Source organism: Hyphopichia burtonii (assembly GCF_001661395.1).
Source record: "Hyphopichia burtonii NRRL Y-1933 unplaced genomic scaffold HYPBUscaffold_10, whole genome shotgun sequence".
Classification (NCBI taxonomy): Eukaryota; Fungi; Ascomycota; class Pichiomycetes; order Serinales; family Debaryomycetaceae; genus Hyphopichia; species Hyphopichia burtonii.
The window spans coordinates 16,602-42,878 of NW_017963737.1; the positions used below are offsets into that span (position 1 = coordinate 16,602).

At 34.8% G+C, this 26,277-nt stretch overlaps 16 protein-coding genes across 16 annotated transcripts; 7 read left to right on the top strand and 9 right to left on the bottom strand.

Moving 5' to 3' along the window:
* Positions 1-559: 559 nt before the first annotated feature.
* On the top strand, positions 560-1,045 carry HYPBUDRAFT_150945 (cupin domain-containing protein; the record flags this gene model as incomplete). Its single annotated transcript, XM_020220316.1, has 1 exon — positions 560-1,045. The coding sequence occupies one exon, from the start codon at positions 560-562 to the stop codon at positions 1,043-1,045; it is 486 nt and encodes a 161-aa protein (XP_020073686.1).
* A 1,195-nt stretch (positions 1,046-2,240) lies between these two features.
* HYPBUDRAFT_88244 (anaphase promoting complex subunit) lies at positions 2,241-3,074 on the top strand (the record flags this gene model as incomplete). Its single annotated transcript, XM_020223812.2, has 1 exon — positions 2,241-3,074. A coding segment is annotated over one exon (834 nt), but the record flags the coding sequence as incomplete, so codon positions are not given.
* A 17-nt stretch (positions 3,075-3,091) lies between these two features.
* Positions 3,092-3,991, bottom strand: HYPBUDRAFT_159051 (nicotinate-nucleotide diphosphorylase (carboxylating); the record flags this gene model as incomplete). Its single annotated transcript, XM_020222419.1, has 1 exon — positions 3,092-3,991. The coding sequence occupies one exon, from the start codon at positions 3,989-3,991 to the stop codon at positions 3,092-3,094; it is 900 nt and encodes a 299-aa protein (XP_020073688.1).
* A 191-nt stretch (positions 3,992-4,182) lies between these two features.
* HYPBUDRAFT_115742 (uncharacterized protein) lies at positions 4,183-5,019 on the top strand (the record flags this gene model as incomplete). Its single annotated transcript, XM_020219143.1, has 1 exon — positions 4,183-5,019. One exon carries the CDS (start codon positions 4,183-4,185, stop codon positions 5,017-5,019), a length of 837 nt encoding a protein of 278 aa, XP_020073689.1.
* A 58-nt stretch (positions 5,020-5,077) lies between these two features.
* HYPBUDRAFT_8484 (uncharacterized protein) lies at positions 5,078-6,268 on the bottom strand (the record flags this gene model as incomplete). The annotated part of the gene is made up of 1 exon (XM_020223742.1): positions 5,078-6,268. One exon carries the CDS (start codon positions 6,266-6,268, stop codon positions 5,078-5,080), a length of 1,191 nt encoding a protein of 396 aa, XP_020073690.1.
* Positions 6,269-6,408: 140 nt separating this feature from the next.
* HYPBUDRAFT_154263 (uncharacterized protein) lies at positions 6,409-8,908 on the top strand. Its single transcript, XM_020221979.1, has one exon. It carries the CDS (start codon positions 6,455-6,457, stop codon positions 8,669-8,671), a length of 2,217 nt encoding a protein of 738 aa, XP_020073691.1. The 5' UTR covers positions 6,409-6,454; the 3' UTR covers positions 8,672-8,908.
* On the bottom strand, positions 8,679-10,840 carry MTO1 (tRNA modification protein). The gene has a single exon (XM_020221980.1). The coding sequence runs from the start codon at positions 10,823-10,825 to the stop codon at positions 8,762-8,764; it is 2,064 nt and encodes a 687-aa protein (XP_020073692.1). The 5' UTR covers positions 10,826-10,840; the 3' UTR covers positions 8,679-8,761.
* Positions 10,841-11,024: 184 nt separating this feature from the next.
* On the top strand, positions 11,025-11,912 carry HYPBUDRAFT_115572 (uncharacterized protein; the record flags this gene model as incomplete). The annotated part of the gene is made up of 1 exon (XM_020219131.1): positions 11,025-11,912. One exon carries the CDS (start codon positions 11,025-11,027, stop codon positions 11,910-11,912), a length of 888 nt encoding a protein of 295 aa, XP_020073693.1.
* A 57-nt stretch (positions 11,913-11,969) lies between these two features.
* On the bottom strand, positions 11,970-14,753 carry HYPBUDRAFT_145275 (uncharacterized protein; the record flags this gene model as incomplete). Its single annotated transcript, XM_020219906.1, has 2 exons — positions 11,970-14,014; positions 14,078-14,753. 2 exons carry the CDS (start codon positions 14,751-14,753, stop codon positions 11,970-11,972), a joined length of 2,721 nt encoding a protein of 906 aa, XP_020073694.1.
* A 557-nt stretch (positions 14,754-15,310) lies between these two features.
* Positions 15,311-16,179, top strand: HYPBUDRAFT_154265 (uncharacterized protein). Its single transcript, XM_020221981.1, has one exon. It carries the CDS (start codon positions 15,344-15,346, stop codon positions 16,004-16,006), a length of 663 nt encoding a protein of 220 aa, XP_020073695.1. The 5' UTR covers positions 15,311-15,343; the 3' UTR covers positions 16,007-16,179.
* Positions 16,180-16,372: 193 nt separating this feature from the next.
* HAP2 (Hap2p) lies at positions 16,373-17,252 on the top strand. The gene has a single exon (XM_020221982.1). It carries the CDS (start codon positions 16,502-16,504, stop codon positions 17,156-17,158), a length of 657 nt encoding a protein of 218 aa, XP_020073696.1. The 5' UTR covers positions 16,373-16,501; the 3' UTR covers positions 17,159-17,252.
* A 259-nt stretch (positions 17,253-17,511) lies between these two features.
* Positions 17,512-20,475, bottom strand: HYPBUDRAFT_115626 (importin-alpha export receptor; the record flags this gene model as incomplete). Its single annotated transcript, XM_020219134.1, has 1 exon — positions 17,512-20,475. The coding sequence occupies one exon, from the start codon at positions 20,473-20,475 to the stop codon at positions 17,512-17,514; it is 2,964 nt and encodes a 987-aa protein (XP_020073697.1).
* An 856-nt stretch (positions 20,476-21,331) lies between these two features.
* On the bottom strand, positions 21,332-22,508 carry VRG4 (GDP-mannose transporter). The gene has a single exon (XM_020219427.1). The coding sequence runs from the start codon at positions 22,458-22,460 to the stop codon at positions 21,378-21,380; it is 1,083 nt and encodes a 360-aa protein (XP_020073698.1). The 5' UTR covers positions 22,461-22,508; the 3' UTR covers positions 21,332-21,377.
* Positions 22,509-23,060: 552 nt separating this feature from the next.
* ADE4 (amidophosphoribosyltransferase) lies at positions 23,061-24,647 on the bottom strand (the record flags this gene model as incomplete). The annotated part of the gene is made up of 1 exon (XM_020219149.1): positions 23,061-24,647. One exon carries the CDS (start codon positions 24,645-24,647, stop codon positions 23,061-23,063), a length of 1,587 nt encoding a protein of 528 aa, XP_020073699.1.
* Positions 24,648-24,908: 261 nt separating this feature from the next.
* HYPBUDRAFT_8494 (uncharacterized protein) lies at positions 24,909-25,523 on the bottom strand (the record flags this gene model as incomplete). Its single annotated transcript, XM_020223744.1, has 1 exon — positions 24,909-25,523. One exon carries the CDS (start codon positions 25,521-25,523, stop codon positions 24,909-24,911), a length of 615 nt encoding a protein of 204 aa, XP_020073700.1.
* Positions 25,524-25,645: 122 nt separating this feature from the next.
* HYPBUDRAFT_115658 (uncharacterized protein) lies at positions 25,646-26,263 on the bottom strand (the record flags this gene model as incomplete). The annotated part of the gene is made up of 1 exon (XM_020219137.1): positions 25,646-26,263. One exon carries the CDS (start codon positions 26,261-26,263, stop codon positions 25,646-25,648), a length of 618 nt encoding a protein of 205 aa, XP_020073701.1.
* Between the last annotated feature and the right edge of the window lie 14 nt (positions 26,264-26,277).

Genomic DNA, 26,277 nt, shown 5'->3' on the forward strand with positions numbered 1-26,277 from the left:
TAAGCGTTAACGAATGGCTTGCCCCCGGAAGTGGTCGCAGAGGGTTCACTTTCGCCAAAAATACGTCACTGTGCGTGGGCGACATTCACCGAATACAGTAAGGTATCCTGCGACACGGCGCGACATTTTGTCTACTTAAGGTTGCTGGTATGACCACTGGGACGGATAAATTCGATTACAGCATGATGTTAGGACTAGGTTTCGAATGCAACGCCTAATTTCGATGATAATAAGATCGGCTGGTTGAATGTGGAGACCTCCAAGACTTGCAACGTCATTGCTTGTGTCAAGCCTTCCGGCTGCACAGGATGAAGCACAATACAAGGGCAGGAACTTTCGGATTAAATGGCGGAGGATTCAAGAATTTTTCTTGTTGATTTGAAGTCACTACTCGATGAGCTAATTATTGTTTCTTGTTTGAAGATTGTGTTTGTAGATTGTGTTTGTAGATTGTGTTTGTAGCTTGTGTTTCGATCGCGAGTGGGTACGGGTTTGAAGTCTTACTTTTTTTACTTTTTCTTTATGAGTTTGGATGGTTCCTTCCAACTCATCGCTAATCATGCCATCTCCAGAAGATTGGATCAAGTACTACGAGTTGGAAAGCCACCCAGAGGGGGGTTACTTCAAACAGACCGGAGCATCCTCTCAATTGGTGACTTCTGCCACCGGACTACAAGTTCCCCTCTATACCAACATTCTTTTTCTAATTAAAGAAAATAATTTTTCTAATTTTCATCAGCTTAAATCAAATGAAGTCTGGTATTATCATGCCGGTAATCCTTTAACCGTTCATTGTATTGATCCGGAGTCGGGCCATTATTATACTGTTAAATTGGGGGATGACATTTCTAAAGGTCAGCTTCTTCAGTATGAGGTTCCGGCCGGAATCATCTTTGGTTCTTCGGTTGATACCGACTACTCTTTGGTTAGTGCCATGGTAAGCCCCGGCTTTGACTTTAGAGAATTCGCTCTTTTCAAAAAAGACGAGTTGATTGAGAAGTTTCCTCAGCATGAACAAATTATTGAAAAACTTACCGCAAATTAAGATATGTATTTACAATGTGTAGTCAATGTATGTTTTACAGTGTGTAGTCAACGTATGTTTTACAATGTAGTCAATGTATGTTTTACAATGTAGTCAACGTATGTTTTACAATGTATTCAATGTATGTTTTACAATGTAGTGGTCAGTGTATACTTTTACAGTGTTTTCATCATAAACTTTGCCCTCAATCGAGTTTACACTCGAAGAAAACCGTGGTGGACAATACTTCAATACTAACCAACAGTAAAAACACACAAAAATCAAAAATGCTGCAGGCAAATAACCATGGTTAAACTTGAAATATCGACATCTTCGCAAGTCTTTTCTTCCATTCTGCTTCATTCTTTTTTCTGTAGAGAAATTCACTTCCCTCATATTTTTTTTGCAACCAAACAGAAGGGTATTCCTTGATACACATCCGTCACAGTTTGAGCGTGCGTACGTTTTCGTGATTACTTCGTTTGGAATGCCTTACTTGCATTGGATCGCTCGGTGATGCTCTTTCTGTTTGGTTGTTTCCTGAGCATAATTGTAAGTTCTGCTTTCATTCCATTGTTTTGAATCATCCAACATGTCTCTCAAGAAAACCATTTAATTGTTGTTTTCTACGTAGAGAGGTCTAGAAAGGTACTAACGTCATTACTTCTATACCAATTGCGTTAACTGAGTTTGCTTTCAATGATTGGCATATTATACAATGTAGTTAGATTTTTCAATTCAATTCCACCTTGGAGATGTTTCAATGCCATCATGCAATTTCCCTTTAACCTACATCTATACGCTTTTATGCATTACTCCCTATTTTACACAGTGAATGATAGTTCGAAATACGCTTCTTCGCATTCCTCCCTATGTTACAGTGAATGATAGTTGGTAAACGACATTTATATTCCGGTCAAGTTTGGGAATAAAAAAGTCGTCCTTTTTAAGATTTGCTCGGAAGTTGGAACTGTAAAAAACATAACCGCGACCACAATAAACACAACTCTATCAGCTAAATACATCAGTCTGACTAAGTATGGACAACAGAAATGAATCTCTCAGAAGAAATAGATCATCCTCAAATATAGCAGATACCTCATCGCAACTGCAACATGAATTACAAATTCAAGAAACAATCCCCGCCGACGAAATTATTGATTCGTTAGCTAGTAATGATACAAATCAAGCTAATTATAATATTGATGATGATATAGATCAAGATAATGATCAAATAGAAGAAATGGGGATGTCCTCGGATCATCAACCAAGTCTTGAGCAAATTCAAAGAGTTTATTATACTAGAGGTTTAGAAGAATTAGAAAGTTTACAATTATTAGACTTATCTCCTTTAGCAAATTGGAAATTATCATCTTTTAAGCAAGGTTGTGGGTTGACTCAATTAAGAGATGATTCTCCTGATACTTTGTGGCAGTCTGATGGTAGTAACGGTAATCAAAACTCTTCAAATAATGGATTAAATAATAATCAGTTAAGTAATCCTCATTCAGTAACAATTCAATTTTCTAAAAAAGTTTCTTTAGAAAGAATATCAATTTTCACTAATTTTTCTCTCGATGAATCTTATACTCCTTCTAAAATAAAAATAATGGCTGGTAGTTCAGGTTGGGATTTAACTGAAGTTTGTACTGTAAATTTTAATAAGCCTATTGGTTGGTCTCATATTATTTTTAATGGTATACGATCAGATGGAGTTTTAAAATGTTTTATAGTCAAGCTAATAATCTTGGCTAATCATCAAGATGGTAAAGATTCTCATATAAGAGCAATAAGGTGTTTTGGTAAAAAATCTTTGAAACAACCTAATATTACTAATTCAAATTCAATTTTACCAAATAATACTACTGAAATTGATGCAAGTATGTTAAGTGGGTTAACCAACCAATCAGGAATTCTGTTGAATCATCGTAATAAGGTCTCTGAATTAGATGATGATTCAAACAAAATCTTGGGTAATGTCGATGATATTATTGGGTTTAATTCTGGATTTCAAAGTATTGAATTGAAAAGTGTTTCATCTATTCGTTAACTATAAAATCTATATAATTAAGCATTGATCTTTAATGAAAAATCAATAATATTACATCCTTGGTGAATTGATGATGTTGAGTAAATGTCAATATCATTACATAAATAACTTCCCAAATTTTGTAATGTAAGACCTCCGGAACATTCTAATAAAAATGATTTGTTTTGTCCTTGATAATACTTCTTTAAACTCTGAGCTACTTTTTGTAATTCATCTCCTTTAAAGTTATCTAACATAATAACATCAGCACCGGCATCAATTGCTTCTCTTGCGTCTTCTTCAGTACTAACTTCAACTTCTACTTTAACTGCAAATCCGCATACTGATCTAGCACTTTTAACTGCTGAGGTTATACTACCAGTGGATGCAATATGATTATCCTTCAACATCACCATTGAGCTCAAATCATATCTATGGGGATCAACTCCACCAACTAACATTGAATATTTTTCAATTTGTCTTAAACCAGGGGTGGTTTTTCTAGTACCGGCAATAAGTCCATTATACCCATTTTCATCGGCCAATTTCTTGGTTATATATGATTGAGTTGCAATACCTGATGATCTTGATAACAAGTTTAACGCAGTTCTTTCTGCTAAAAGAATTTTATTAGCAGTACCTTTGACTGTAGCAACTACTAACTTCCCTCCGTTCTTACTTAATTCTTCAGTTCCAATATAGTCTCCTTCTTTGAAGTGCCATTCAACAGCCAATTCACACTGCTGGAAAACTTCAGCTGCAAAGGGAACCCCACAAATTAATCCACTTTGTTTCATATAAAGTGAAGCAGTTTCTTCTTTGTCTCCAACAACAAAAGCTCCATAATCAAAAGATGGAACATCTTCGCTGAGAAAATCAGTGATTTGCTGCTTCCATCTACCGTTGACTGGAAGTAAGTGCACGTATCTTGAGGCCATTTTTAGTTTCGATTACTAGTTTAATTTGTAGTAATTGAGTTGTAGTTGGAAAACTTTCAGTCAACGAGGAAAAAAAAAAAAACTGGGGTGATCTCATTGAATGAAAAAAGATACATCGGTGGAATGGAGCATCAACGCGTCCTTCCATTCAAAATACCAGCATTTTGTTACGTTTATAGTTGGGAAATCAGATGAAAAGGTCCCTGAGACAGCTAATATCACCTCTACTGTCGCAAACTGACGTGGAATCCCCTTCCAAAGATGGGAATCGTGAGCTTAAGAGACCTAAGAAAGTCCAATCCCATTTATCAATTCCTTCAAAATCGAAATCAATAACATGTAAAGTCTGTGGAATGTGCTACTATGACTATTTCGAGAAGGATAAAAGCATGCACGAAAAGTACCATTCGAGTTTTATCAACGGGTTGACTTGGAACTTATCTGACGAACGTTGCATAACTACTTTTAACATTGACTCATCCAAGGGTAGACCAAAATCATTGAAAACTTTAACTGAAGTAAGGATATCAATGATTGATAAGAAGTCATCCAGACAAATATCAAAAGTAGATGAACTTTTAAAAATGGTGAACCAGGAATTGAATGCCCTGCCTGCTGCAGAATGGTGGAAAATGGATCATAAAGATGTCGACATTCAAGGTAAAGCATTTGTTATGATCATAGAAAATAAAGCAATTGGGTTATGTATCATTGATCCGATTCAAGATCTGGAAAAGCAGTGTCGATGGATGCTCTATAAGACTCAAAAGATAATACCTCAGCCAACAAATAAACTGATCAAGGTTGGTATTTCAAGAATATGGGTATGCCATAATTGGAGGCGCCACGGATTAGCTTTGAAATTACTTGAAACTGTCCTTTCCAATATGGTTTACGGAATTACTCTTAATAAAAACAACCTTGGTTTTAGTCAACCAAGTTTTGCGGGTGGATTATTGGCTAAAAGTTTCAACGGAGTAGTACATAAGAGTGGTGAAACTTTAATACCCGTTTACTTAGAAGAATGATGATATAAATGTAAAAAAAAAAAAACAAAGAAATAAATAATCTTATATTTACAATGATTTATTCGCCAAATACTTGTTGGTCACTTGCAACGTTAACCAAATCCTCAACCTTACCATAAACAGCAGCAGTTAACCCACCATTAATCAAAATTTTGAGACCTCTAGGAATTGCCCCTTTGAACATGGCAGTAGGGCCTTGCGATAAGAATAATTTAAAAGCTGTACTCAATGAATCTCTATAAACAAGTTTCCCGTTTTTCAGCTGTAAATGGGTCTTAATAACATCCAAAGGTTGAGTGGCTAAAACAACAGCTGTTGATGAAAGAACATGTAATCCCACCAGCTGTATTGCAGTGTGTTTATGGCCGAACCAACTTTGTTCATTACTGGTGTTATGAGGATCTATCAATTGTCTAGTGGCATTATATGTTGATAACCAGACTCCAGAAAGGGCTATCTGTCTAATAAATGTAATACAGGTACCTGAAGTAAATGCAGACATTCCTTTTAATTGATACATTTCTTTAATGGTGTGTAGAAATGTTGATGATGGTGATTTATTATATTTCATCTTCAAGCTATCAAGTTTTGTAGTATTATGATAATTTGGATGTATCTTATTTGAACCTTGATTGAATTTAGATGTAGGTCTTGCTCCTTTCAATTGGGCGTAGAGTTCAGAAGTTAAATATGCATGGGGCGAAACATATTGCTTGGAGAAGATATTTTGAATAGGTTTATGATGTTTGTTGCTAACATAATGTCCGGTAACATCAAAACGATCAGAGTATTTAATAATTTCATTATGTAATAACATATTTTGAACCATGGTTATCTTTATATTTTCAAATGGAATAATCCAAAGAGTTTCAATAAACCCACTCATTGCCCCAGCTATCACCATTCTTGGAGCACTTGTTTTTTGTCTATGTTCTCCATTTGCATCATGGGTATCAATAGACATAAATTTCGACAGCCAGTTATACAGGATTATTCGGGCACTATTCTTAAACAAGCTTCCAATTACTAGAGCACTACCACCCTTGAAAAACTGTCCAATTGTTTTAGAATATGCAACTTCAAGATTATGCTTTTTCAAAAGGGCATTATTGGTAAGTTGCTGTTGGGTTTTCATTGAGTCTAGAGGGTAAGTAAACGTGGCAGAAACGGCCGAAGCGAAAAACCCTGAAACCAACGCCGTTAGTAAGCTATCACCATTATTCAAGTTATCTTGTGAAGGTACTGACATCTTTGGTAGTTTATAGCTATTCTTCAATAAAGAGAACTAAAAAAAAAAAAAATTAAAGAATGAAAAATCTAATGCGTGAGAAAGGAAAAATAGAATAAAGTAGTAGAAATCAAAAACATAAACAAACTTGATCTTATCGTTTTTACTTTTATCTTGCAACTACCCTTCCACCCAGATGATCCTACCATGGATCTGACCAACCTTGTGCATCAGAAGCTGCTTTCTCCTACCAGGAGTAGGACTGAACCGTCGACCCCTCTGCGAAAAGTTATAAGGACCGATGAGACTCTAATAAATATTCCCATGTCTGATTCAAGACTACGAGGCAGGACCCGGACTAGTGATATTCATCTTCCTCCTCAAGAGCTTCCAGATATAATAGCTGCCTTGAATCGCTCCGGCAGGTCCCAGTCTCGTCTGCGATTGCGTCCTAGATCTCGTTCAAGACCTCGTACTCCTGAAGCTGAAACACCTATCCGTCGAAGTCATCGAAGGTCCAGTGACCATTATGTTTCAAGATCAATTCGAAGAAGAAGATCATCAACTGGAATGCTCCAAGAGCAGCAGCCATCGTATGACCCTAACTATGGAGGGTCAATTACCATTGGGTACTTACGAGCTTTATGTAAAGTTCTGATCGAGGAACAAAATAGACAAGCTAAAGAGAAGCAACCATCACCCCCGGATAACTCGAAAGAATATAAAGAGAAGAGACACTTGTATCCCAACATACCGTCGCAGAATAATGATCGATTCCACAGTGACAATATACCTCAGGAATTCGATCATTCGCTTCCATTACCCTCAGATGAAGTACTTGGATCACCTATTAATCATCATCGTATAGTTGACGATCTTAATGGGAATACCGATGGAGCTGTTACAAATAAGAAATTAGAGGACCCCTTACTGCTGGGCATCATGACTCCAAGGGAAAGTGGGTTCTTAGAAGATCAGGAGTACCCCCGCCAACGGCCTGGATTCAAATCGTATCTCGAACGGATTATAGAAAGCCAAAGGAAAAGAAAAAATAGGAAAACCACCCTGACAATCAATTTCACTGTCGACAAATCACCTGAAAGTATAGGCAGAAGTGAAATTCAAACCAAAGGTGCTACAGATCGTGAAAATGAAGATTCCACAGGGTTTATTATAAAAGATTTAACAGAGTTGGAAGAATCAGAAAAAACGAGAAGAAACTCTTCTACTGTAAACCTGGGAGTCGTTACGCCACCAGATGCCTCAAAAGAAATATCGAACTTCACCCACGAAACACCGGAACAGAATACCCTGGGCTATTTACAAGAACCTAAGTCAGCGGAGGTTGAGTCTGAACTTAATGATGTTCACGAATCACAAGGAAAGGAAGTGATAGCTTCTGAACCAGACCAATTCAATATCGAACAACCCCAACTTGAGAATGACGAACATTACCAAGATGATATGAATAATATAAATAACGTAGAAATGATGAGTCCTGAAAGCCCAAACACAAACTTGAGTCTGAAACAATCTCTGGCAGAAGATAGAGAATCAGTCCAAATGACTCCTCAATTCCATCAATCCTTCGAGCAGATTGACATAGGCGACTTACAATATAATGACTATTCGAATTCACAATACTCCCCAAGCAAGATTGTTACACCATCAAACGCTGGCACCGACTATCCCAATCAAGATGACCATGCTATCCAAACAGACTCACCTGAAGGAATGATTCGTGAGCAATACATGCTAGGCAGTGATGATTTGGAAGAAACACAGAGAGACTTCCTTGAAGAACATGAAAGCCGTGTCAAAGAAGCTAAAGGAGATGTATTTACATCGACAAACAAGAAAACTCCTACTTCAGCCAAGGAAGGCTCTAAGAAAATTACTGTTCAAAAAGTTCCCCTGGCAACGGCCAGCCATATCCCTATCCGAATGGTGAAAGATTTGGTCAAGACAATCAGCACTACGTCTTTTAGCCAAAATCCAGGGCCACCTAGGAAAAAGAAGAAGTTGGAGCAAATTCCAACCACGACACAACAAACCCTTAAAGAGTTGTCCGAAGATTTTCTACAAAATATAGTTTCAGATTTGGAAGCATTTGCGGTCCATAGAAAATCTAAACGTATTGGACTTAAGGACGTTCTATTATTTTTGAATAGGGTAAAAGATTCTGAAGAGGATAACTGCAGTGAAGTGGAGAATATTTCCAAGTTGGCTCAAAGGTTTTTACCCTTGGAGTCATTAATCTTGCTCGACAACAGCTTGGCTGACAGTATGGAGCCTAAGAATCATTCCTCGGGTAGGAAGAAAGATTCTGAAAAGTCAGAAGTGAAAGGTGAAAAATCCTCGGAGGAAAGCATACGAACTGAAACAAGACACTTGGGTGGATTCAGTGATTCTGAGGAAAATTAGAATTATCAATAGATCGAGGTCTGTATTATAACTTATGTACATTAAATATAAATAGAATATCTACAGGATGTTTACAATTTGAAAATCAACTTAAGCTGCCAGCCTTTGGGCAGCTAGTTCGTTCTGCTTACCTTTGACCAACTTGTAAAGCTCGAAAATAGCAGCAGGGGTGATACCTTGAACCCTTCTGGCTTGACCAATTGTCTCCGGTTGAACGGTGTTAAGTAAAGTGCAGACTTCATGAGAAATTTTTAAGTTTCCTTCATTACTATATTTGAAATTCAAAGGTAAAAGGAGATTTTCATCTGCTTCATATGCCTTGACGTGAGTAGCTTCCTTCTTAGTCCACAATTCATATAAACTTTCGACTTCAAGTCTTGATATTAATCTCTTGTTAAGTTTATTGTAAACAGAAGGAAGTTCGCCAATTTTATTCAAATGGGGAAGAAGGCCTGCCATATTGATATCAACATATGACAAAAGCTTGAAAGCGTCGACCGGAGTGTTCTTTTTAAAATCGCGATTAACACCTTCTAACAAATTTCCCCATTTATGACCACTCATAGAAATAGACTTCAAATGATCTCTCACGAGCTGGAAAATTTCTAATTCATTTTTAAAATGATTGTATCTCTCTGAACCAACAGCACCTGCTGTGAACCCCTTTTCAGTTAGTCTGTAATCAGCATTATCAGATCTTATTGAAACTCTGAATTCAGAACGTGAACTGAACATTCTATAAGGTTCTTCCACACCCTTCGTGATAAGATCATCTATCAAAACACCTGTAAAACCATCAGAACGACGGAGAACCAAAGGCAGTTTATTTTCTGCCGCTAACCCTGCATTTATACCCGCTATACAACCTTGTGAAGCAGCTTCTTCATAGCCAGTGGTACCATTAATCTGACCAGCTAAGTATAGACCGTTGACTAACTTAGTTTCGAGAGTGTTTTTCAATTCCCTAGGGTCTAAGTAATCATATTCCACACCATAACCCGGTTGAGTCATAGTAACATTTTCACAACCCGGCAACATTCTAACCATCTTTTCTTGGATATCCTCTGGCATGGTACAGGAAATACCATTTGGATACACAATGTCAGTATCCAAACCTTCAGGTTCAAGCCAAACCATGTGTGATGATTTTTGTGGAAACTTGATTATTTTTGATTCAATTGAAGGGCAGTAACGAGGTCCCTTGACTGTTTCTCTTATATGTATTGATTTATCAAGATTATCTGCAATCAAGTCATGGAAATCGGGATTAGTGTAGGTTATATAGCATTTCATTAGTTTATCTTCGAGAGAAACCTTATCATTCATGTAAGACATTGGTTGCGGAGGGAAATCAGAACTTTCTGATTTCAAATTGGAATAATCGATAGTTTTAGAAGATAATCGAGGTGGGGTACCAGTTTTGAGTCTACCGACACGGAACCCTGCTTCCCTGAATGTTTTTGATAAGCCAAAAGTGGCGTCTTCACCCATACGCCCAGAAGGATATGCTGTTAACCCTATATGTATTTCACCTCCCAAGAAAGTACCAGTAGTTACAACCACTTTAGAACATCTTAAAACACGACCATCAGACAAAATAACACCTTTCACTTGACCATAGTTTCTTCCAGAAAAATCAACATCGCTATGAGAGGGATCTATGATGATATCTTCAACTTGTGCTTCCAAAACAGATAAATTTGGGTAGTTAAGGATTACTTTTTGCATCTCTTCCAAGTAAATTTTACGGTCTATCTGAGCACGGGGTCCATGTACCGCCGGTCCCCTGGAAGCATTCAAAACTTTGAAGTGAATGCCAGCCTTATCGGTGACCTTAGATGAAACCCCATCCAATGCATCAACTTCACGAAGAAGAGTACCTTTCCCCACACCCCCCATCGATGGGTTACAAGAGGCTGTACCTATCTTGTTTATGAAAGGAGTTACCAAGGTAGTTTTAGAGCCTGTACGAGCTGACCCTGTAGCTGCTTCACATCCAGCATGGCCACCTCCAATAACGATAACGGGATGTTCATTTGCATCATCGAGAAGCCTTTGCAAGTCCGAATTGATGATGATCGATCTGCTTGGATAGACTCGACGCACAGCAGAGAACCGTGTTCGCCTCACTAAAGAGCCGTTAATCCTGAACATTATACTCAGATCTGTAGTTATCAGTTGAAGAAGTACTTGATTTTTCAAATATGATAATTACAAATGAATAAAGTCTGTATGCAGTTTTTTTTTTTTTTTCTTTTGGGTTTGATTTCGAGAAAAATGAAAAGCTTTAAGCTCATCTCATCAAGAAAACATTATTTGCAATCATTTAGTTTTGAATCGACGATCACAAATTATGAGTAAAACGGATGCCAAACCTGTGTCTGCTGGAGCAGATGATCTAGATGATGGTCTTGATTATGAGGTTGACCTTTCAGCTTCCGACAGCGAAGATGTCCATCTGATTCAAGATGAGGAGGAAACTAAATCAAAAGATGAACCTAAGCACCAAACCGAAAATAACGAGGGAGGAAAGAAGAGAAAGGCAAAGTCTTCTAAATTACAGGAGAAGAAAAGAATAAAAATGGAAATTGATATGTCCCAGAAGAAAAATTTGTCCACAGAAACAGCACCTGAAGTTATTGCCGATTACATTAATAACAAGATACGCCAAAAGAACTCCGAATTGTCAGCTTTAGAATTATCCGAGCTTTACTTGAATAAGTCCGACTTTAGATCAACTTCAGAAATTAATGATAAGCCTAGGAACTTGGACAATTTATCAGCATTTATCGATTCTAAATTCAAAAACATGTTACCTAATACGTCAAAGAAAAATAAGAAAGCATCGAAGAATAAAAAACAAAAGGATGATGAATCTGAATCTAAAGATGAACGTAAATTTATTTCCATTCTTTCCATGTCTGCTATTCGTGCCTGTGATATTCATCGTGCCCTTCGTGATATACCAGGAGCATCTTTGAAATTAATCAATAAAAACAAATTGCATGTTGATCTTAATTTAGTTAAAAGTACCAGATCAAGAGTTCTTTGCTGTACACCAGGAAGATTACTCAAGGTTTTGGATAGCGAAGAACTGCAACTTAAAGGTGAAGAAATAAAGATTGTGATACTTGACAATTCATATTTGGATCAAAAACAACAAAACGTAATGGATATCAAAGAGACCTTTGAATGCTTAAAGGCTTTGGCGGATAAAGGATCTAAAATTTATTTATATTAAGCTTATTTCAATTCTTTAAAAGCCAATGTACATTAAAAATTATTTACAAATATATACTTAGCAAACCAGAAAAGGCAAGTAAAGACCTTTGTTAGACTTGTAGAACTCTTTAATACCTTTTAAGATGGCTTTAGAATCATTCTCACTTATGATTTTATGCGAACTATTAATCTCCTTCAAAATTTCTAGACCCGATTCGTTTGATTCATCAATTGGTTCTGCATTTGCAAAACTTAATATGTACATAAGATTAGCATAAACAGCATCTGAGTTTATACTTGAACTTTGAACAGACTCTCCCAGCATTGATTCTTGTTCAGTTTCAGACACATTTGTACTTTCAGTCTCCGTATTTTGGTCTGCTTTGGCCTTTGAGTTTTCATTTGAGACTGGTTTCATTGCGTTAATGGGAATATGTTCACGAGACGGAAGTATGAGCTCTTCATATATCCATTTTGATTTCAACTCGATAAACGTCTTTTTCACGTGTTTGTTGGTAAAAATCCTGCTATGTGAGTAGCCAAGAGAGTGGTTTTGACCATCGAGAGATAATATATTAGCAGAAAATTGGTATAATATAGATGAAAGTCTTAGAGATGGTCGGAAAGTTGAAGATTCTGGGCTAGCAGGAGTAATGATGGCATCTCGTAAACTCTCGACATATGTCAGATTCTTTAATTTTAGATTCAGGATTGCAGAAAAGAATTTAGTATAAACATCTCTAACCAATGAATCTATTGATTGCAATATTTCACTTTCAATATCATCAAACAAAAGGACTTTCTCCTTCATTGTAACGAGTATATGTAATAAAGAGTAAAGATTTTTCAAATCTTGATCAGCACTGATGTTATCTATGATATTGGAGAGGAAATCAAGAAAAGCAATAATATTGTCCCAGAATTGTTTTGATAGTTGGGTCTTTAATGAAGTGAATTTTTCTTCAACAACGGCATAAGAGAAACTGCCCCATTTCAAAGTTCCTTGACTTAATTCATCAAAGTCCTTCCGGAGGAATTTAATTAAATAGGCTAATGCAGCAGTAAAATCTTGTCTATTCAAAGACGTTGGTTTTTGAGTTTCGAGAGAACGCCTCAAAGAAACAAAAATTCCAAACCAATCATCAATCTTGTTACAAGATTCTTGTATAGGTAATATATCAGAAATCAGAAAAGACGAAGAAAAGGATGAGTCGCGAATGCCGTCAATATAAAGGTTTAGATTGGTATCTATAAGGTCTACCATGTCACTTGAAAATAAACCTGAATCTTTGCCTTTTTTATCGGCTGCCAAATGAGACTCTATGAGGGAAGCAATATTTCCTGAGAATGATTTGTCTGATAAGCTCTTGAAATGGGAATCAAAGATACATTCTGTATTGGATAGAATTTTATTCAAAATTGATTGGGCAAGGCCAGAGTCTGTCACAAGTCTCAGAAGATTGTGAGATTTGCCATTTGATGCACTCGAGACAACGACTTTACCCAAATTCACAATAAAATTATGGAAAATGACAAACTGATGGGATAATTTAAGTAATGGATCATAAGATGCTCCAACTAATGAGAATATTTTCTCTATATTTTGCAGTATCATAGAAGGGAATTTTCTTAATAATTCATTAGTAGCTTTGATTGAAGAGTCAGGTAAACTAATTAAATAAATGTCCCGGTTAAATCCAACTTCCTCTATGTCAAACCAGTCATGGAAGCCCAATAAATCAGAAATTTTCCATGAAGCAGTGACTTGTTTCAATGATTTTGCAAAATCATTAGTTGTCAGTCCACCGAGGAACTTTGCAATATAATCACAGGTATTTTCAATAAAAGTCAAGACTTTAAAGAAGCTGATGTGAACTGTTTTCAAACCCGATGAAAGCACATTTTCCAATAAAGATTCTAGGTAAGATAAACGTAAATTGATTAATTTTTCAGCGACTTTGGAAAGAGAATTGAGGTTTGAATTATTGTGGTTTACAATGACGTATGCAACCAAATAATTAAGAAATTGAGGAGAATTCTTATTAATACAATCGGAGGCATTAGGAAGATCTAAATCTTGAAGATCATCATAATCGTCTTCATTAAATTCATGATCATCGCCTAAAAACTCCAAATCATCGTTTTCAATAAAGATATTTTGATGGGTTTCTGATAATATATCACTAGCGGATAATCTGTGGGACGGGGAATACAAATTATAGTCACTTGAAATATAGTCTTCTACTGGGGCATTATATTGAGACAACTCTTTCTCTAAATAAGAAACGAATTTATTTTTCAATTTTGAAAATCGATTTGACAAATGAGCATCAGTTGATAACTTATCCTGAAACAAAAATTCTATAGCATGGTACAATTTTGCATAATGAATCAACCAAAAGGCATTTTTCAAATGATCAGATGTGGATAATTTCAAATCCAATGCAACCAATTTCTTATTAATCAAGTAATTCAAGATGGTTTTCTTGGAATTTGTTCTAGCAAATTCAATTTGTCTAGATCTTAAATTTGAATTGAATTTTGAATACGGATTTGAATTGTTAAAATTGACAAATTTTCCCGGCTTATAAGAAAGATCAGCAAGTCTTGAGTCTACTTCTCTGGTAAATCCATGCATTACGTCAATATCTTCCGAGATTCTAATCAAATCCCTGTACTTGCTTCCCACCAAAGAGTGAAGATCAGATTTAGCCTTGTTGACATGGTCTTTATATTCATTATTCAATTTACGAATTTGGGGAATGGAAAGATGAATAAAGATGTCGTTTGCAGAGGCAAACTGGCGGTCTCCCACACTGGCAATTGAGGCCGTATCCGAGTACCTTCTATCTGTTGACATTAGCTATATTGATCAAAGGTATAGCTTATAACTGGCCTGTTGTTCGAAAAAAAAGTTATGTGAAAAATCAAGTAACCTGCAAAACCAGACTTTTGCAGGTTGACGCTACCAGGATATTTTGCATCCATAAAATGTTTACAGAAGCCAATCAAGTCTGACTCGACAGAGTAGCAATATAGAAGAATTGGTAACACATGTACATGAGGTATTAGTATAGCACAAGTATCTGTAAAGGCGAGGTATAAGGGGGAAGAATTTGGATGTATATAATACTAGTTCGTAAGTAGTTGATTACGTGGAATGACCTGGTTCTAAGGTTTCTATCGCTTTCTCCCTGGTCTCAGAGATTGGACCTAGTCCTCTTACTCATTAACATATTCATATATCAATACATCAAGATATATAACGTTTAAGTCGAAGAAGATATGACTGCGTCCTGCACATTTGCAGGAGAAAATTTTTAGCGCGGTTAGGAATATTACTCGATTAGTCGAGTCTTTAAATCCTAGAAATGAAGATAAACTACAATTAATCCATTAGGATATAGTCATTACATAGAAACCCGTGTGAACCAGTATAGGGAGATATAGATGTCGGTCACGGAGAGCCAACAAAAGTCAGCGCCGGATGGTGACTCTGATTATGGGACTAGTGCTGCGAATCGCAGGATTGACCGGGATGTCAATGACGTGATAAGCATATCCAGAAGTAAAAGAGAGGCTGTGGGAAATGACGAGGGGGCGGCCAAGGGGGTCAGTAAGGAAGAATCAAAGACAGATAAGAGTTTTAATCTTTATCAATTTTACAGCCAGAGTCAGGGTCTCGATATTGAACTACCACCAATTCATACCGCTTCTGGGATTCGAAGGAACTCGAGGGATAAGATCAGGCAGACCGAAGGCAGTAAGCCTCGCAAAGTCACCGAGTCCAAAGTGGCCAAGATCAAACCTAGTGCCCCGATCAGCTCGAAAAAACGCTATATTCTTGAAAGAATTGCAATGCAACAGGACTGTGTTGACGAAAAAGAGGATCAAATCGAAGAAGGTCAACAGAAGGCTTATGACGGCTTGACCACGCAATCTCCTCTTCCTTCATCGCATGATGAGCTTCCTCCAAAATTCAGTGATTCAATAATTGCCAATGATTTCCTAGTACCTGGAGTACCCTTGCAAGAAGAGTACGATATTACTCTTCCGGAATTGAGCAGCAATCAGGAAGACTCTTCTTCTTCACTTCACCATGCCTTGAATTGAAAGCTTTTAATATCAATTCTAATTGCATTTAAAGTATTTAATTTTGCTTTCACTCTTTCAGTGTTTTCTCTTTTTTCCATTTTTCCCCATTCTTCTTCCCTCATACTCTTTCATACTCTTTCATACGCTATCATACTCCTTCAATTCTATAAATATATTCGAATCATTCTAGCTGTTGCAATTGCAATTATCCGAAATTCGGATAGTCTGCAAAACTGAGACATAATTAAAGGCTAAAATACATACTTCCGGAATCGGAGCGACTTTCCTCACTAAAAAACAAAAAAAAAATTTTTTTAATAGATGATTATATAATCCCTTCCTTATGTCTCTAAAAAAATTTTTTTTTTTTTGTTTTTAAGGTCTTTTGTTTTCAACTTTTCAACTTTTTATCTCGAAAATCTATATCGAATTAGAAAGCAGTATTGAAATACTACTTTAGCTTCAACTTCATTAAATTGTTGGTCTATTGCTTGCCCAAAAGGTTGAACAAGAATGACTTCTCTACATAATCAGGTTGCTGACCCCACGACATATTATCAGGATCAGTTTTATAATCCTCATATGTCTAACCAACCTCAACAAATGATTCCTGCAAATTCGGGTTCACCAATATCAGAAGCGGCAGGGACTCCATTTTATCAAAGTGATCCTCATTCTTCGGTTAGTACTGGGAACTATGAAGCCAGTGCTTCGCCAAATGATGATCAATTCTTTGAAGAACATCAACAACCGCAACAACAATCGGTTCAAGAGGATGCCCCAGTGGAACAACCATTTTATGTGAATGCCAAACAATACCATAGAATCTTGAAAAGACGTATAGCCCGGGCTAAATTGGAGGAAAATTTGAAAATTGCTAGAACTAGAAAACCGTATCTTCACGAATCCAGACATAAACATGCCATGAGAAGACCAAGAGGTCAAGGAGGCCGTTTCTTAACTGCAGCTGAGATTGCCGAAAAGGAAAGATTGGAAAAAATGAAAGAATTGGAAGATAAACAGAAGGAAGGTGGTTCGAAAGAATCGAATGCCTCTCAAAATCCGCCAGTCAATAAACCTAATGATGCTAATCCAGTTCAAATTGGTAGTAATAATGAAACTGACTCTATATTTGAAAATTTGATCAATGAAAATGGAGCCACAGCTTGATTTTTTGTCGAAACTTTTTCTTGCTTATGTCTAACGTCTTGAATGTTCTATTCACTTTTATTTGTTATTTGGTTTTGGGTTTAAACTTTTTTTTTGCTTCCATTCCTTTTCTTCTGTTTCTTTTTGTTAATATCATTCTTGTTTCTCTTTTTTCAATTCTTATGGTGTTCTACCAAACGCTTGACTTTACTAAAGTTCCTTTTTGTTGATTTTATTAACGTTATTAAAAAAAAACTTATTAAAAAAAATGACGAGAACATTGTACTATACTATTATTTCTTCTTTTTATTTTATTTCATTAATAAAAAAGTTTATTACATATAATACTAACTATTTTTGTGTATTCATTAATTTTACATACTATTTAAGACTGATTTGGCTTCATCTGATACTTGATTTAATACCCCTGTATCACCCAATTTCTTGATGTTTGAAATGGCACCAAATCTAATAGATTGTTGATCGTTACTTTTCACACTAGGTAATGGATCGAATGGTTTCTTTTGGATTGAAACAATCTTGGAAAACTGAGACCCAAATGAAAAACTTTCTAAATCTAATTCATTTATAGCTATACTTGCAGTCTCACTACTTAAAGTATTACCAAGAACTGCATTATTAGTTGATTTTTGAATACCACTCAAAGAATTTAAATTTTTACATAAAGCTTCAATAGTAGGAATAACCAAACTTGTATAGTTTTCTTTTAATGATTTTGAATTTATTAACTCGGACAAGCCAAGAGTTGCAACTTTTTTATCTTGTGAGTTAACTAAGGTTCCTGCAGTTGGTAAAATGAAATTATTATATATCAGTTGGAAAACTCCTGGTTGAACAGAATCAATAAATTGAACGATGAAATCAGCATTAATCGATTTACCGATTTCTTGGTAGACTGGGTTTAATGGAATACAACACAAGGAAGTTAAAAATACCACAAACTTTTTGATGAATTTATCGGTTCTTGAATTTTTAAGACGAGTTAATAATAAAATACCAATTTGATTTAAATAATTGCTTAAAATATTAAGAGGAATTTTAAGTAATATGACTTGTAATAAATCAAAACCATATTGATCATTAGCTTTTGATGCAATCAATTTTTGGAAAACACCTAATAATGGAGTTAAATCAGCTTCGCTACTAGCGAAAACTTGTGGTTCTTGTTCCAAGATTGCAATCAATAATCTAAAAATACCAGGGATATTACCACGGAATTCCCAAACAATTGGTGACAATAATGGCTTGATTAAATTTTTATAATCATCAGGTAATGGACTTGATGATGGTAATAATTCTAATAAAAATGCTAAAATTTGGAAAACATAAGGAACAAATTCTTGAACATCATCACCTAAAATACTTAAAAGGGAAGGTAAGATGAGTTGGATATATTGAGGAATTCTTTGATCATCAGAAATATTAGAAGAATCAGAAAATTTAATTAATAAACCTAAAGATTCAAAAATATAATGAGTGAATTTAGGATTGGAAGGATTTTTAGAAATGAGTTGTAAAATTTGTAACATTTGATTGATGATGGTAATTTTAAACTGAGGATCAATGATATTTTCTGCAGTATTGAGAACTCTCATTATACTTTTAATTAAAAATTCGTTTTCAGCTAATTTTTCTGGAGAAGAATTGTTTGATAAAACTAATCTAAACAAGTTAGTTAATAAATCATTGACGAAAGGTTGAATATCAGATTTAGTGAAAACTGGAGAGTGATCAGTGAAATTGGTCATTGATAATAATTTTTCGATAGTAATTGCTGAATAAGTATAAACCACAGGATTAGGATTATTTAAGTGATTGATAAGTAAAGGAATAGTGGTAAGTAATTGGTCTTTAGTTAATTGATTTCTGAAAGTGAAAATATATTTAATAGCATCAGTTTTCAAATTTAAATGAGCTTGATCACTAACTAAATCATTAGCAATATTATTACTAAAGAATTCAACCACATCAATTAAAACATTAGTTGAGGTTACTCCTATATTAGTTACTGAACCTTTAGCAGCTAATGAGCTGAAAAGATAAATTGCCACATCTTTATTTTTCCAATCATCACCTAAATTTAAAAATTGATTAACATAAGTCATTACGGTACTAGTTAATAATTCAGTATTAACTTCTTTTAATTCACGCAAGAAATCAGTGGCTGATTTTCTTCTAGTATCAAAGTCAGAACCTTCTAAATCAGATCTAACATAATTAATTGGTTCATCTTCGAATAATTCTTCATCAACTTCACGGAAATAAATATTTGGTAAAATGATTTTTTCAATAATTTCTTTTAAGGAACTTTCATTATTGAAATAATATTGATATTTATTAATTTTAGAAATTGAAGTTAAAAATGTAAGGGATTTAACTACTAATAAATCATATTTTTGTTGTTTTGTAACGTATTGGTTAATTAAATTCCAAACTGTTGTAATGAATTGTTCAATTAAAGGATCAAATTCTTCAGCATAACGACTAATATATAATAAGATCAATTCAACAATTGAAGTTTTAACTTTAATTGCAATGTCAATATTTTCATCATCATCAGGGTCGGTTAATAAAGGAGTTGATAATTGTAAATATTTATGCATTATATTCATACCAATCGATAAATTATCTTCAAAAAATTCTGGGATATCTTGACAATTTAAATCGTAATAAATTTGAGTTAATAATAATAAATTTTCAAAATAAATTTCTAAAGAAGCTTTATCATTTGATAAGCTTTGTTGAATCAATTCATCAACTTTAATTAAAAGAGATAAGAAAGGTTGAGCAAATTTATCTAAAACCATTTTAATTTCCAAGAATAATTCATCTGATCTGAATAAAGGTCTCCATTTTTTAAAAATTGAATGAGCCACTAATAAAATACCTTTATTTAAAACGAAATCAGTGGTTGATAATTTTGAAACCAATTCATCGATTAAATTTTGCCAATTATGAGGGAAATCTGATTCAGCAATGATTGAAATTGATTCCCCAATTTGAATTTGTAAATTATTTGGTAAATTTATCATGACATCTAAAATTTGAGTTTTAATTTGATTAATATCATCTAAAGGTAATAAGTATTCACCATCTTCATTAATCCATTTACGTTTTATTAAATTTTTGAAAAAAAGAGCACCAGCTAATCTAGTTTGAATTGATAAATTAGTCAGGGCGACAATATGAAGTAAATTTACTGAAAAACCTTGATTTGATTCAAGAGATTTCAATTGAGCCTCGGCCTGTTTGGCAAACTGAGGATGAATTGATTGATCCAAGATGGTAGGAATTGATTCCAAAGTATTTTGGGCCATGATCAATCTATTTCAATGTAAGTATTGATGAAAAGATAACTAGTTAGTTGTACGCTTTTTTGTTAAGATGGAGGTTTGTTCGATGATTTTCTTTTCACTTCGATGCGATGGACCCGTACATCAAAAAAATTGGCTCACTCACCACCCGTGCACCAGAACTTCTCCCATGCAGCCGTTATCGAGAATGAGCGGCTAAACAGATAACTGATGAATCGGAGTAGATGAAGCAAGAAGCGATGATCTGATTCAATAGGATGATAAAGCAAGAGATTGATCAAGGAATGATTAGACAAGAAGTCAATTAGACCAGGAAGGGCAAGTAAGAGTAGAAGCCAGTAGCGGCACTAACCAGGTAAATAGGACTAAACAGGTGACCGGACTAAACGCGGGAGCAGACCAAACAGGTGGGTAGAACTAACAGTAGACATGTGGGTATTGACAACTATACAATGGTGGATACTTTTGTTTATCGACTGATACCATCATCTGATCTATAATCTTATCTGATCTGTAATCTTTATTCTAGTACTTGTTGATTAGATAGATGAGAATAGATGATAGAGCACGATCGAGTCGGTGATAGAGTAGACGATAGAGTAGATGGTAAATGATAAAAGATGATAAATGATGGATGATTGATGAAAGATGATAAATGATGAAAGAATAAAATGGTTGTTAAATTTACGCGCCGGGTCTTGCATACAAAAACAACAACAGGCTAAAAAAAGACACGAACTACAAATAATTGTTTACAAAGAAACGTCTACCAATCAATTTTTCAGAATCTTCTATTAAATCTTGAAAGTATAATATATCATACGAGATGATATGAATGAAATATGATAACAAATAAAGTAGGAATCAAAATAATAAGAATAAAAATGTAGCACTTTTAAAACAAACTATTTTGAGCTAGAAGGTAATTGTTGAGCGTTTTCTTTAGCTTGTTTTTGTTTAGAAACGGTATAAACCAAACCAGCAACAAAACCGACAAAGATAGAGGAACAAGACCAGAAGTTGACTGCACTATCAAAGAAAACCAAACCAGATAAAGCAATTGGTAATTTATTTAAAGCACCAACCATAGAATAAGTAGTAGAGGAAGTAACTCTAACACACCAAGCACTACAATAAGAAATACCAACAGAAGAAGCACCGGAGAAGATCATAGCAACAATGGTGGCAGTTCTATTATCAGGAGGGAAGTTAAGAGCAACATTAGCAGAAGACCAATCTTCAAAAATAAAAGAAGAAATCAATAAAATTGGAATAGATAATAAGTTATTATAGTACATGGTATCAAAATCTTTAAAGTTGGTCAACTTTATTCTTTTTCTCATGATTAAAACAAATGCAGCGGAAGCAAGACAATTGGTAAACATCCAGAAATAACCCAAGTATAAAGAAAAAGTATCATCAGGAGATTTGGCGGCACTTTGATCACCATAACAAGCCAAAATAGAAGAAAAAACCATTAAAAGGAAAGAACCTAAAGCCATGGTAGTAACTTTACCACCAAACCATAGAACTTCACCATAAGCAATTAAAATAATGGTCAAATTCTTGAAAATAGTATAAACTGGAATTGACAAGTATTGTAAAGCTTTGGAAGAAGTATAAATCATGGCAACTAATAAGAAAGCAATTGGAGACCATTTTTTAGCTTCATCTTTATTAAATTGTCTATAAGTAATAACCCCAAAAGTTTTCAAAGTACCAATGGTAACAATACAAACAATTGATTGAACTGCTAAAAGGAAACAATTCAAATTAAAATTATAACCAGATAACACATATTTATTAGTAACCGTCATCAAAATTGATGAAGCACAGTAAGAAAAAATTGAAATTGGTGCTGAATTAGCAATAGAGCTGGTAGCTCCTCCAGTGAAAGATTTCTCCATCTTGTTGTTAGTGTACTGTTGATACTTGGATCGTGCTATATAAACTAAATGGCCCAATAAGTAGAACAGAAGTATACCCATTCAAAGGAAGAAGAAAAGTAGAAAAAAAAATTTCAGGAGAGGAAAACAGTTAAGTAAATACCAAAGGGAAAAAGAGACAAAAAAAAACAGAGGAAAAAAACTCACAAAATGAGAAAATTCAACAAAAACGAACGAAAAGGAACAGAAAATTGCACCAAAAAAGAAAAATTAGCGGAAACACCCAAACAACACGTAGTTGATAACCAGATGTAATACAAAAATACATAGCAAGCCTTACCAGATTGACAGGTTTACTGGTATCCAGGTACCCCGTTTGTATCCAGTGGATATTGTTTGCGGATATTGTTGTAGATAATCCTTGTACCTTAGTAGCTCATCGCCTGGAAGATTTCATTTCAACAATAAATTTTACAATATATCCGGTTAACGTCAACCGAATTTCTTTCTTTTTCAGTGGCAGTGAAATTCTATCGGGGCATCTGTTTGTAACATCTATTAACATCTTTACAATTAACCTATGTAAAACGAAAAAAAAAAAAAAAAACCAAAAAAAAAAAAAAAAAAAAAAAAAAAAAAAAAAAAAAAAAAAAAAAAAAAAAAAAAAAAAATAATAATAATAATAAAAGGTGGCTATTAAATTTATTCATAATCACCTCGATTATATATACTTATATCTACTTCTGCTTTAACATCCACCATATCACTAGCATCAATACATGCATCAACACTCAATCCTTGTAATTGACTTTGTTGTTTCAATCTTTGATTTTGAGCTCTAATTTTTTCTAATTCTTCCAAGTAGTCATCTTCAACACCAGTAATGTATTTACCGGTGAAAACACCAACTTCGAAATTTTCAATTTTATCTTCAGATTTTTGACAACATTCGATCAAGTCTTGTAAATCTTGGTAAATAACTTGATCGGCACCAATCACTTGACTGATTTCCTCTTCATTTCTATTAAATCCAACTAAGGCTTTTGTATCTGCTAAATCAATACCATAAATATGATTAAATCTAATTGGTGGTGCACAAGATGCGAAAAATACTTTACGAGCACCGGCTTCTCGAGCCATTGCAACAATTTCTTTTGATGTTGTTCCTCTAACAATCGAGTCATCAACTAATAATACATTTCGATCTTTGAATTCACTTTCCATGGCGTTTAATTTTCTTCTAACTGAACTAACTCTTTCCTTTTGATTTGGCATTATAAAGGTTCTTCCAATGTATCTATTTTTAACAAATCCTTCTCTAAATGGTATATTTAATGATACCGCACATTGTAATGCTGAGGTACGTGATGTATCGGGGACTGGAATAACAACGTCAATTTTTTCTCCTTGTAAAGTTTCTTCAATTTTTTTAGCTAATTTATTACCCATTTCAATTCTCGAATGATAAACACTAACTCCATCCATAACAGAATCCGGTCTTGCAAAATAAACGTATTCAAAAATATCGGGGGCAAATATTTTACTTTCAATAACTTGTTTAAATTCAACGTATCCATCTTTTCTAATTATAACTGCTTCTCCAGGTTTAACATCTCTAAATTTATTATATCCTTGTGCTTTTAATACAACACTTTCTGATGCTAACATATAATCTTTCCCCTTTTCAGTTTCTCGTTCTCCAAACAATAATGGTCTAATCCCATTTGGATCACGAAATCCAATAACCCCATAGCCGGCTAACATTGCAACACAGGCATAAGCTCCTCTAATAATATTCATGGTTCCACTTAATGCCAGAAAAATATCTTGATTATTAACTCTGGATTTATTAAATTTATCTAATTCACTAGCAAAAATATTTATTAATAATTCAGAATCGGAATCAGTATTAATATGACGATGGACTTCTTCATCTAAATAACGACGTAAATAATTAGAATTAACTAAATTCCCATTATGACTTAACGAAATACCAAATGGTGAATTAACATAAAATGGTTGGGCTTCACTTCCTGCACTTGATCCAGCGGTTGGATATCTTAAATGAGTAATACCCATATTACCAATTAAATTATTCATTCTGGATTGAGTGAAAACATCACGGGCCATACCGTTACCTTTACATTGGTAAAAACGTCCTTTATTACCACAGGTAACTATCCCAGCAGCATCTTGTCCTCTATGTTGTAAAAACATGGCCCCTTCAAATAACTCTGGAGCAACATTTGATTGTTGATCCGCTAAAACGGCTCCCAATATACCACACATCTTCTAATGAATATATCTACTTGGAAAAGAAATATATGGATGTCTATAACTTAAATCTATAACTCTAAACTTAAGATGAATAAGATATACTAATTAATTTTTATTAGGAGTCAAGCTTTTTCAGAGTCAAGTTTGGAAATTTCACAATAACGTCTCATCTCGTTTTCCTCTTTTTCCTTTTTGCTCGGGGTAAAATGTCCACACCCGTACAGTCTACAGAAACCCTCCGTACCTCCCTTGTGTTTTGTATACCAGTATATATTAATCATAAATCATATAATATATATTTAATCCCGCCCCATTGGGATTGGCTTGTCCATCGTTGTCGACTTGTCCAGCGCCGATTGTGAAACGACCAACCTCTTTAAAGCCAAAATGCTTATACGTCTCGAAAGCGTGATCGGATATTGCTGCTAAAGATGCTCCAGTACCTTCTTGTCGACATTTTTGTAAGTATGGTTCTAGTAATTTACGAATTGACCCTTTTTTCTTATTGTTAGGATCTCTTCCAATGAAATTTAAATGCCAATCATTTCTATCAATTAAACCATGTTCTTCTTTTAGTGATTTCATCTTAGTTTTAAATTCATTAACAAATTCCTCAACCTCAGGACCAAAATTGGGCGATTCCGTTACCAAACCGGGTCTTATCCAAATTGCAATCAGTCCGTAGTCATCTGCTTCGATTATTTCAGCCCCGGTTCCTTCTAATGCCATCAATCTAACATAGAAATACCCTTCACAACTATCTAATTTTTCCTCGAGCGAAATCCCCCGTAGTTTTTTCATTAATACTTGTTGAAGGGGCACAGCTGCAAATGCTTTATCGAGTACCTCAGCTGCTCGGGTGATATTTCCAACGTGGTTATAAGACATCCTTAATGAAACTACAGAAAAGATTGGATTTACATGAGGCCTCTTAAAGACTTCAATTTCAAAACGACAAAAAAAAAAGACAGGTTTTTGACTGTTATTTATTTTTGCAGTTTTGCAGTTTTCTATTCATATACCATGAAGTATAGACTTAAACCTTCACCATTTGGATTTGGCTTTCCATCAGCACCAATTTGACCTTCACCCATATGAAACTTATCGACAACCCTAAAGCCAAAATGTTCGTAGACTTTCACTGCGTGTTCCGAGATTGCTTCTAACGAAGCACCAACTTTTTCTTCTCTAGCTTTTTCCAAGTATGGTTCAAACAATTTACGTATTGATCCCTTCTTTAGTTGAGTTGGATCTCTTCCAATTAACATTAAATGCCAGTCTTCTCTATTCTCCATTCCGTGTTTTTGCTCTAATGCTGCTAGCTTCTGATTATACTCAGTGAAAAATTTTTGGGATATTCCTCCTAGAGGTGGGTTTAAACCAGGCTTGAACCATGCTGCCACTGCAACGAAGTCATCTGCTTCTACTATATCAGCCCCGACTTTATGGAATGCTTCGATTCTTTCTCCTAAAACATTTTCAAAATCAGTCTCTTGTAGTTTCTCATGCAAAGGAATATTTTTGCAATATTTTACCAAAAAATCCTGAAATTTCGTGGTTGCAAAAGCCTTGTCAATTACTTCTCCTGCTCTTTTGATATCAGACCCTACTACTTTAGAACAACTCATAGCTTCAGTAAACC

Coding starts and splice junctions, on each gene's coding strand:
- HYPBUDRAFT_154263 (XM_020221979.1), top strand. CDS start 6,455: ATGGATCTGACCAACCTTGTGCATCAGAAGCTGCTTTCTCCTACCAGG.
- MTO1 (XM_020221980.1), bottom strand. CDS start 10,825: ATGTTCAGGATTAACGGCTCTTTAGTGAGGCGAACACGGTTCTCTGCT.
- HYPBUDRAFT_154265 (XM_020221981.1), top strand. CDS start 15,344: ATGTCGGTCACGGAGAGCCAACAAAAGTCAGCGCCGGATGGTGACTCT.
- HAP2 (XM_020221982.1), top strand. CDS start 16,502: ATGACTTCTCTACATAATCAGGTTGCTGACCCCACGACATATTATCAG.
- VRG4 (XM_020219427.1), bottom strand. CDS start 22,460: ATGGGTATACTTCTGTTCTACTTATTGGGCCATTTAGTTTATATAGCA.